The sequence below is a fragment of the Pomacea canaliculata genome, linkage group LG11 (genome assembly GCF_003073045.1).
Source record: "Pomacea canaliculata isolate SZHN2017 linkage group LG11, ASM307304v1, whole genome shotgun sequence".
In the NCBI taxonomy this organism is placed as follows: Eukaryota; Metazoa; Mollusca; class Gastropoda; order Architaenioglossa; family Ampullariidae; genus Pomacea; species Pomacea canaliculata.
Genome location: NC_037600.1, coordinates 19,744,689 through 19,754,992, shown reverse-complemented (window position 1 = coordinate 19,754,992; position 10,304 = coordinate 19,744,689). Strand labels below are relative to the sequence as shown.

Sequence of the window (10,304 nt, the reverse complement as noted above, 5' to 3'; positions counted from 1 at the left end):
ATCTCTGTTGTTTTTAGTATTGCTAATAAACGCCACCAACATGGACCGAATTTAAGATTCACTTAATTGAATTATTTAGTAACAGTTTCGATCTACGAAACTCCTCTTTAGTGTTTGAAAGCAAACATGGTGTCGACCTCGGACGTGTTGACGAAGAGGTCGTGCGCGTTGGCGTCTGGGAACGAGGAGCCCCGATCTTGCAAAGGTCTTGACATTATAAAATGGCGGCAGTCATTTGATGAGTACCTGTAAAGATGGAGTCTTCGTACAGGTATGTGTGCTAAGATGTGCCCCGGCGCAATTCGATATTATGCTTCTTTTTGTCTACCTTGGCTTGGCCTTGCCTGGCCGGAAGGTCAGGGGTTAAGTCTATGCTCACAATGGAGTGGGTCGACGTGAGAAAACCAAACTGGCTGGCCTGCTCAGATCAGACAACTTTAGCGAGTACTTCTTTTCGATGGGAAGTACACTTGTTTTCGATGTAATTTACTTGGCAAAATGAATGTGTTCTTACATAGTGCGTGTGTGTGGTGGGTGGTGAGACGATCGGACTAAAGTGGGGGCGCGAGGTATGTGCTCCACTTTAGAGATGAAATCCGCTGTTTCAATCTTTCGCCATAGTTTGATGTAGTATAAAAAAAGTACTTAAATATATATATACCGAAGAAAGACAGACATCTTAACTGCATAACTGCATCGACGAGTGCCTAAAATTGCCTTTCGCCTTCAGTGACGCATAGATAAGTTTTTTATTTACCTATTATTTTTGTTCAAGCATCGGACATGATGAAGAACTCGAAACTTATTTCGTATTTGTTTGTGATCAAGGTGCCGGAGGTGAAAAGAGTCAAAAAATATATATATATTGTTTCACTAGTGCTACTGTATGCCGACGATGCCTTGTATTTTATTCTTTCACGAGGCCCGTTGACAGAATTCACCCCGGGGAAGACATTTTAAAACTTCTTAGTCTGCAGGCAAACCTGGTTTATTTTAAAAGGCAGAAAGGTTACAACCATGTAATTCCACGGCATTTTTGTTTATATTTCGTGCAATAAATAAGAGATTACGACACGTTAGATAACTGAATACATAACAGCATTATGCGGCAGAGATATTGCAATATTACATTATACCTTGTGCTCTAAGGTTACAAAAGCACTGCAAAAGAGGTCTAAATGGCTCAGATAATCGTTTACCATGCACACGTATGTGTATGTGTGCGTGCGTGCGTGAATCAAATCTTTGTTTCGTGCACACACCAGTTTCTTGTAAAAGAGAAAGTCTATCTTCGGTCAAACTAAAAAATGAAAGGACAGGACACATTGACTTTTCCCAAAGACATTTTCACAAAATCTTGTTCGAGTTCAGGTTTACAATAAAATACAGACAGCAAAATGTAGGGATATAATGGGAATGATAGAAGAAGAACCAGCAGAGCAATACGTAAATTTTATGCAACAAAGCAGATTTGCACAGTCAAAAGCTACTTTTCAATATTTGTTTAGCTGGCGTTTCAGCCTTCTCCCCAACACCAAAGGCAGAACTGTTGCCCATTGCCAAGCTGGCAAGTCTGTCTTCGCTGTTTGCTCAGTTCTCCGTAGGACTGCTAGATGCAGGTGAGAGTCAAAGGCTCCATGTGTCTAGTTGACGTAGACTGGCGTCCTGATGCGGTTGTAGACGTTGTAGTCAGACTCTTGGGCGACCTGGCGATCCACGTAGACAAACTGGCGAACGCTGCCCTCGTAGCTGGGGTCGCTGACGACGATGCAGTTGTGCGCGCCGGGGAAGCCTTCAAGTTGACATCCGGACTTGATGACCTTTACCTGAAACCAAGAGGAACCAGGTAAGAAACGCTATCAAGAATATGCCGTATTCATAAATCGGAGGTCAGTTGTCGTCCCAGGTCCATTAAGGGCAAGAGTCTTGTTTCCGTAGTTACCAAGTGGCGTTCATACGCCGCGGAGGTTGCTGAACCTCTGGGATTCAAATCATTAATGAGATGGCTGAGGGTAAAATAACATAAAGCAATACTAACTGGTCTTAGTAGCGTGTTGTAACTACGGAAATAAGACGGTTTCCTGGCTTTCCTCATTTTACTCACTACTAACGACTTTCCCTGGCTTCTTGAATACTTTCCCAACTAGACAAATTGGAGAGCCAAGTATGCAAACACCTGACTGACTGACTCTTTCGTGTGAGCACACACTCTCCTAGCTCCTCTTCGGTGTTACAATTACCTTTACAAATATCAGTTTCTCGCCATGTTTGCTAATTAATTAGTTGTCGTGTGTTTCATATATGTAAAATACCCAACATAAATATACTTTCATTTCTTAGAACTGTTTTTTAATGAGTTTTTTGAGATAAGCTTTTCGTAGTTAGTGCTTTCTATTTGTTCTGGAAAAATAGTCTTTGTGTGTCCTCCAACAGATTCTTTTTATGATGTTTAGTCTCACAGCGATTTACCTCATAGGGGAGATTTCGCAGGTAGCCAGCATAGCCGATGACTTCATCCTCCTGCTGTACTCTGGTGTAGGAACGTTCAGCCACTCCTGTCCGGCTACCCAGCAGACCTGAAAGGCCGGCGACCGAAGGAGTGATTACCCTCACGCTGATAGGGCGAAGATTCCGGAAGTCAGCCAAGCATTCGTCGAAGGAGCCATATCTGTTAGGTCACACAATCAGAAGTAAGTTTACAGTTTTACAAATTTTGTACGCATTAACTTTTATATAGACACAAATGTTTTCTGTCCCATCATGTACTCATATGTGTCATGTTTATACCTTGCCTGTCCCTCAAAGTTTACGTTAATTTAAATTTATTTATTGATTTATTTATTGATAGATTTATTGAGTTTCGAGTCCCACCTGCGGTTGGCATGGTAGGGCCAGACCAAACGATTTCGCAGGCCAGACGTTCTCCACACTTGTCACAGAGGGTCGGGAAAGGTAAAGCAGCGAAGAAAAGGAGATGGACACCGCCCTCACAAAAAGCTGGCGCCGAGAAAAGTGTGGTCTTTAATACTTCACTCCCCAAAGACCGAAAAGACAGGTTAGGGGACAATCTTTATCTTGAGCTTACCTCTAATAAATCAGTTATGCACTATACTGCTGTTCCACGCGGAACTCCAACCGGCTAGTGTGCGCTCCTCTGAGCACGAAAGTCTGTACTCTAACCTCTCGTCTATCACCTTCCCTTGATTCCACTGAAACATTCGTGGTATCCGACTAATAGTGGAATGTCATGTCCTATAGCCTAGGATTTGTGAATAATTTCAGTTGTTCCCCGTGTCTACAGCATGACAAGTAGAAAGGGAGCCCAACGACCTCCCTATGCCGACTTCACGTCCCTGATAAACTTGGTGAGCAGCACAAGAGTTCTTAAGCCATAGGACTGAACGAGCCTCTGTCCTGCCACCATCTGCTTGGTACCACCCACTTGGTAGCAATAACTACCAGACCCGAGACCTTCCATATGATCCTAGCACCAGACTAGGAGCCTTCCCCATCTCACCTGATGTACGACCTGACCAAGGCGTCGCCAGCCAGGCGCGACACGCGGTACGGGCGGAAAGCGTCGACGAAGTCCAAGAAGGTGCGCTGGGTGGTGGCTGTGACCTGCTCGCCAAAATACTCGCCGGAAGTGGCATAGGCGGAAGCACCGTAGACTCCGGGGAGATTGTAGTAGTAAGAGTAGCCGCGAGCGGGGCTCCGGTAGTAGCCGGCGTCGACACGGTAGCTAGGGGAGACAACGTCTGCGCTCCTGATGGTGCCATAAGCGAGGCACGTGAGGGCGGCCATCAACACCAGTGACAGCGACGACATGGCGAGGGATCGACTCTGAAGGCGAGCAGGGATGAACAATCACCGCAGGCCGTGGCAGCGTCTGATGATCTGTCGGGTTGTTTCCCCCTGTTTTATAGGGTCATCGCTAGCCCCTGTGGTGCTTGCGTTTGAGCTCCTCCTCCCACCTCATCCTACCATAACAAAAGAAAAAAAAAGTGATTTAAACCTGCCACAGAAAAAAATTTGTTTCAACGTGGAACAATTTCTCGTTAAAAGCAGGATTTTTTTATAAGCCATGTTTTAGGGATCTAGCACGCACGAATGTTTGCAAGCCCTGGGAGGGTCTGGTGACCGCTAAACTTGACGTTTAAATTTCGTACCGATGTGCCAAACGGGTCCCTTTTCTTAGGTTAGTTCTGGATCCAAGCTCTATGTTGGTCTGACGGCAAGAGTGCACTTAAGCGGATATAGTCAGACAAAACCTTCAAAGGAGGGAGAGAGCAGACGCTACTCCAGAAGGCAAACACAGGTAGCGGACCTCAAAGAGCCTCTTCAATTAGGAGAGAGCTCGCTATATTTCCACCTGCCGTACGAAAATGAGGTGAAACAGCGTTCAGCACGTATGTGAAAGGTTAAAGACCTCATCTGTGCATCCCGTACCGTTTCTGATCTCTATTGCACAGAGTGCAAGAAAGCCCAACAGAGAAAGGAGACAATCGGACAGGAAAGTTGACGAGACGCTCAAAACAAAATATTAAAGAAAGTGGCAAAGATTATGTAATGTGTTAGTCTTGCAAATATTCACTGTTTCGATCCACTTATCCCTTTCTATTATTACTTCCACCACCGACATTTCTGATGCTTATTTTGTTTTACGGGGCATATTATGCAGAAAACAGTACCATGCAGTTAACTGCATGTCCACCTCATCAACTTATGTATTTCCCTGCAGCCATTCCCATTTCCAGCATTGTTCTTATTCCTTAATTATTCTTAAAGTCAGTTTGGTTCGCCCAAAGAGAACGGTCAAAGAAAATGGTCACAGCTAATGTGTGAATATAAAATAGTGCATCAGTCAAAGCATCTTTCTAGTTTTGCTGTTACATTCAAAGGATTGGGCTAGAGATTTCAAATCCTAATAAATGAAAACCTCATCAATCCCACACAAAAAACAACAAATTGGAATTCTGCTTTTGCCAAACTTGAATGCTCAGAATCTACCTTTCTAAGGCCCATATTGTAGATACCTCTTATTTTGCCCATGGATATTAATAGCAGTTGTCCTTGTGATGTTATGTAAATGAAATCATTTTACCTTTGTATGTGTAGATCTGCTTGTGCTTATGAGAGTGAGAAAGACCATCTTCTTTAATAAAATAGTCTAATATTTGTAGGAGTTACAGAAAATAAAGAGCATACACACACCCAAGATCAAAATGTGGCAGCTGCACACAACTTCATTAATCCACAAGGGCTATTTTGATGGTGTCCTACTAGCAATATACAGATTAAGTATATACATGTACATGCTAAAATAATTTCTTTCTCACAATATACACACACACACACATATTTGAAAGTGTATTCAAGAGGGATGCATATGTTTTAGTGTTTCTAAAGAAATGAACGCAAGAAAATTCAGGATTTTCATGTTTCTATGTAAATGCATGTCTATAGTAAGCATTACATGCTTATCATACATTTTGAATAAAAAATTCAAAGAAAAGTCATGCTGTCAAACATTCCTTTATGTTAAAACAGAGCATCTGACAGAAGCAGTTTTTAGTACATTTTACTATACTCTACAATATTATATTCTACTTTACAACATTCAAAGAAGCCTTATATTATTTTTTCTTTTTGATATTCTTTGTAAAATAATTTGAAGAGTCTTTAAGCTCATTTATAGCTTTGGTCATTTCTTTGCCAAGCTCTTCCAGCTGGGAGTATTGAGATTGAAGGTTTGAGGGAATTTCTTGCAGAGTTCGTACTCGTTCTAAGAGTTCAACAGCTTTTTGATACATTCTCTGTGCTGTCTCTGCTTCCAAAAGAGTTGTCTGAGAATCATCTGTTCCAGAAGCTGTGCCTTCAGGCAAGTCTGTTGTCAAATCTGAAAGAAATGTATTAATGAAAGATGAGTATCAATGCCATCAGCAAACGTGTCTCATCCCCCCCCCCACCACCACCACCATTTTTAACAATCATAAAACAAATGTAATGAATTGGCACGAAAATAATTTTAATTTTTCTGAGTCCTTTAAATTACATCGTCCATATTGATTAACAATAACATTGCTTTCAATTAACCACTGATTTCAGATTATTATTTTATCCGTACCAATGAAACTAGTAAAACAAAAATACTTGTAAACATAAATATCACTCTATAGCATGGTTGAGATGTTGTGCTACATTTGGATCTCTTTTGTACAGATATATTCTCGCAAATCTCTGGGAAACGCTCGGTGTTGTGAATCAACCCTATAGCTTACACGTACCCTTATAATCATTGCTTCAGCCATTAATACGTACTTTATTGTTTTTGGGTCATTTGCCAACAAGCAATTTATTTTTAAAGGAAAGTTTACAGGTTTATTATTTATTAACACGTGGAAAGAATTTTTAACCTGCAAGTTCAACGTACTGCCCAGACGTAAACACGACATCGTCGTCATTTGTACCAGCAATGTCTGCAAGCATCTCTCGTCCAGTTGGAGGTTTAGGACGCTCGGGTAAACCTGCGTGTGTCATATTATATAATGTTCTTGTTCTCTCTTACAGTGATATAAACAATAAGGTTTTCGCCACTTTGTTTCACTGACCACAACAGCAGGGGCAGAAACACCTACACTGTTTTATAGTAGAGTAGGTGCCCTTGATTTTCCCGGACATCAACAGATAATGCGATTGGTTGATAGTCGCCAGAATATCCAAAATGGCTGAGGATTTCTAGCAAGTAGACCGCGTCCGCTCGGTTTAATTAAAGACGACAGTGGCCATGGAAACAAATATTAAAAAAAAGAAGTAAGGAGTTTATACTATGTGACATTTTCTCGACTTTTTCTCAGTCTGCGTTGTTTTTGTCACTTTTCAGGGTCCTTTTTGTCAGCTGTTTCAGTAAGGTTGTGTACTTGCATCTTCAGAATAAATAGTAGGGACTATCATCCATTAGTCCTAAATCAGGTCCTCTCTTAAAGTCGCTCTAATATTTTCAGGGTCTGAGTTACACGTACTATATTATCCATAAAAACTATGAAACATTTGAAGGTATTCAAATTTGTATATTTAATGTTTGCTGGAAGTGAGTTCCGAACAGCAACTCTTTGTGAAAAATAACGTTGGTTTTTGGTAGTTTGATAATAACTAGTAACTTCAAATCTTTCTTGAATAAAACTATTACCTTTGATGTCTTACAATCAGCAAATCCTGATTTTGATGAGTTGTCAAGTAAGGAGCTCAACAAACAGATAACTCAATACTCAGTTCTCAGGATAAATAAAGCCTACTGCGTACTGATACTACTAATAATCATACCCGTTATATAGATAGTAAATACAGGTCTTATTCTTTTATTTAATTCCACTACCACATATGGGTAATTTTGATTTTAAAAATGTACATTTACTGTGCACAGTTCACGCAACATTTATAACTATTAAAATTTAATTTATTAATGACATGATTGCTGATTTCTCTAGTCAGTCACACTCACACATGAAGGCTGTCATTGCTTTTCCTGCATCAGTCTTAATACATTTTCACATATGCAGATACTATTATCATTTTGCTTCTATTCTTATTTCCTTCAGGATTGATCACCTTGTCATGCATTCTTCTCATGCATGAGAAAAATCACATCAGTAAGTGGCATTAAAATGCCGAGAAATGCTGCATCTGGCATTAACATGGCAAGTCCTGTTGGTGAGTCCGAAGCGGGAAGCAGCACTTTGCACAGGCTACGATCAGGGCGGTCACAGATTCATTCATTTGTGAGGTTTGTGAATCTTACTCTGCGTAAAGTTGACATCGTGTGGCTCAACTATGAAGGTGCACGTGTGCGCTATAAGACACTTCATCCAGGGCAGTTTGTTGATGTCAACACTTTTGTGGGACATCCATGGATTTTTCGAGATGCTGATACAGGGGACCGACTGATGGTACAGTTGAAGGAAGTTTATGAGCCCATAGGCTACAATATTGCTCAAGGATGGCCTCCTCAGCGACGTATTGTTAATATTACCATTCCAGGTAAATCTTGAAACAGTTATGAAGTTATTACTATGGAATATTATATGTCTGGCACCAGATCTTTAAAATTTATAAGCCAGATAAAAAAGATTTTCTTATAGTTTTTTTAATTGTATATGAGCAAAAGTGAGGATGTTAATAACAACTAACTTTTGTTTCACAAGTCACACAGACCTGCATGTGCATTCAGTAATGAACTTCATAATTTGCAAATCTGAGCATAAATAGATGCAACACAGTTACAGTGCTCATCACCACAGGGTGTGCCATGCTGTGGCAAAAGTAAGACTTTTTAAGATAACTGCTCACTTGTTATTTTATTTTCAGTCTATACACTTCAAGAGCGATGTCTGCAGGTGTTGAGGGACATTGTACCAGCTAACATGATCAACAGACTGGACCTTCCTAGTGCTTTAAAGCAGGAGATGATGGAGTACTCAGCCATTAAGACTCGTCATTATTCTTCATGTACTTGATATGATGTTGGCAGTTAAAGTGCAAAGATCTGCTTCAGTCATTGTGTCATATGAGCTTACAGTACTTTCTGTCCACCAGAATGTCAGTGCTGTGTGTAGGCTGAACACAGCTCACAATACTTTTTCTCTACCATGAATGTCAGTGATGTGTGTAGGCGGAACACAGTCATGAATGGGGGGGTGTGTACTTGTTTGGGCTTGCATGTGTATGTGTTACAAGTGTTTTTGCTTCATGATTTGTCTCTGTGTCAGTTTTTGAAGTGTACATAGGAATTAAACAGCATTATCCAAGAAAAGGATATATTATGGTGATTTATTTGCTTGGTCAGTGATGTGATAGAAATTTTTTTTCTGTTTAATCCAAAATTCCCCTGAGGCTTACAATTACACTGTTTTCTGTCAGCATACTAAAATCACCTCTCCCACATAAAAGATTTTTTTTTTGTCTATAATTTAGAGCGTAATTTGCTTCTGTTGTAAAAGTATGGCATTAAAATAATGTATGTAGCAATGTTGGGGTAGTACGAAAATACCAATTACAGTATTTAAAGACCACCTCTTCATTGATATGCTGTCGGTTACAAGTAAAATACTAAACAAGTTGTAATGTTATGTTATGACATATGCACGTACATTTACACATGCATGGATGCACATACAAGTTCAGTTGGGGATGTGTGCACTCTAGCTGGATACTCTAACAGATAGAATTTTTATGTACCACCAAATGTCAAAAAAAAAAGTCAGCATAGAACACATGATGCATGTTTGTTGGCAATCTGTACCTAAGAATTGTTATTGAAGATATTTCATACATAGGGTGGTCTATGAGGCCAATTATAAAAATATCGTGATGTGTTCTGCAATATTATTTTGTTACTAAATCTTTTGCTCAAAAAAATATAGTGTTTCTAGTATTCTCCTACACTGTACATCTGTGTGATTCCTAAACAAATCTTCATGCAATAATGGTACAGTAAAAGGAAGTTTAATAACCCATAGTCTATTATACTGCTCAAGGTAGCTTCTTCAGAGATGCATTGTTAATATTACAATTCCCGGTGAATGTTATGATAATGAGTTTGTAATGTGCATCACTGATAAACATAAGTTTTAAGTCAAGGAAGTTTATGGCCTTAGATAAATCATTTGATCAAGAAAGAAAAATGGAATTTGAAACACATGCCATAATTCCCACATGAAACATAGACTGGCCAGCTTTGGCGCTTCCAGAATTTTGCTCTGCTTCTTTATGACCTGTTTGTTTTCAACTTCCAGTGGCATTAGTGGTAACTATATTTTTGTTACAACAGAATTTCTAATCAAATGTACATATTGTATTCCTGAAACAGGATTTTGGATTAGAGAAGTTACTATAACTTGCTTGTGTATGCTGTCCCAGGTTTATAAGAAGTTTGTGTAAACATTTTCTGACACGTTCATACTTGAAAAGTGCCTGTGGTCTTCCCATACTGTAGCAGCTTTTATTGTTGTCAACAAATCAGTTGTAATAATTATAACAGCTTTAAATATGATTAATTCTGCCAGACTTTGTAATCAAGCTGTGATCTTCTCATTAACTGTGTATTATGTTTTTCTCCCTGTGTCTATGCCTATACGGTTATTTTAAGAAGTGTTTTTGGATTATTTTATCTCTCTTCCCTTTGACATCATTGACTTTAATTTATAAGTATCAAGCTATATTTTAACCGTCACTTCACTCTGGTGAAAATCATTAAACAATTTACGTATTCTGAATGGTCAGTGAATTTTCAGTGTAGTCTCTGAGCA

At 39.6% G+C, this 10,304-nt stretch overlaps 3 protein-coding genes across 4 annotated transcripts; 1 reads left to right on the top strand and 2 right to left on the bottom strand.

Annotated features, from left to right (window-relative positions):
• Nucleotides 1–954: 954 nt before the first annotated feature.
• LOC112575447 lies at nucleotides 955–3,989 on the bottom strand. The gene is made up of 3 exons (XM_025257323.1): nucleotides 3,518–3,989; nucleotides 2,470–2,668; nucleotides 955–1,826 (listed from the first exon to the last, which is right to left on the bottom strand). The coding sequence occupies exons 1-3, from the start codon at nucleotides 3,826–3,828 to the stop codon at nucleotides 1,644–1,646; spliced, it is 693 nt and encodes a 230-aa protein (XP_025113108.1). The 5' UTR covers nucleotides 3,829–3,989; the 3' UTR covers nucleotides 955–1,643.
• A 1,530-nt stretch (nucleotides 3,990–5,519) lies between these two features.
• LOC112575449 lies at nucleotides 5,520–6,632 on the bottom strand. Of its 2 annotated transcripts, none has more exons than XM_025257325.1 (2): nucleotides 6,417–6,632; nucleotides 5,520–5,899 (listed from the first exon to the last, which is right to left on the bottom strand). In XM_025257325.1, exons 1-2 carry the CDS (start codon nucleotides 6,538–6,540, stop codon nucleotides 5,637–5,639), a joined length of 387 nt encoding a protein of 128 aa, XP_025113110.1. In that variant the 5' UTR covers nucleotides 6,541–6,632; the 3' UTR covers nucleotides 5,520–5,636. The 2 variants fall into 2 exon arrangements, with proteins under 2 accessions (XP_025113110.1, XP_025113111.1); XM_025257326.1 differs by having other exon boundaries at nucleotides 6,434–6,568.
• A 41-nt stretch (nucleotides 6,633–6,673) lies between these two features.
• On the top strand, nucleotides 6,674–10,271 carry LOC112575448 (von Hippel-Lindau disease tumor suppressor-like). The gene is made up of 3 exons (XM_025257324.1): nucleotides 6,674–6,813; nucleotides 7,599–8,037; nucleotides 8,365–10,271. Exons 2-3 carry the CDS (start codon nucleotides 7,632–7,634, stop codon nucleotides 8,511–8,513), a joined length of 555 nt encoding a protein of 184 aa, XP_025113109.1. The 5' UTR covers nucleotides 6,674–6,813; nucleotides 7,599–7,631; the 3' UTR covers nucleotides 8,514–10,271.
• Nucleotides 10,272–10,304: the final 33 nt, after the last annotated feature.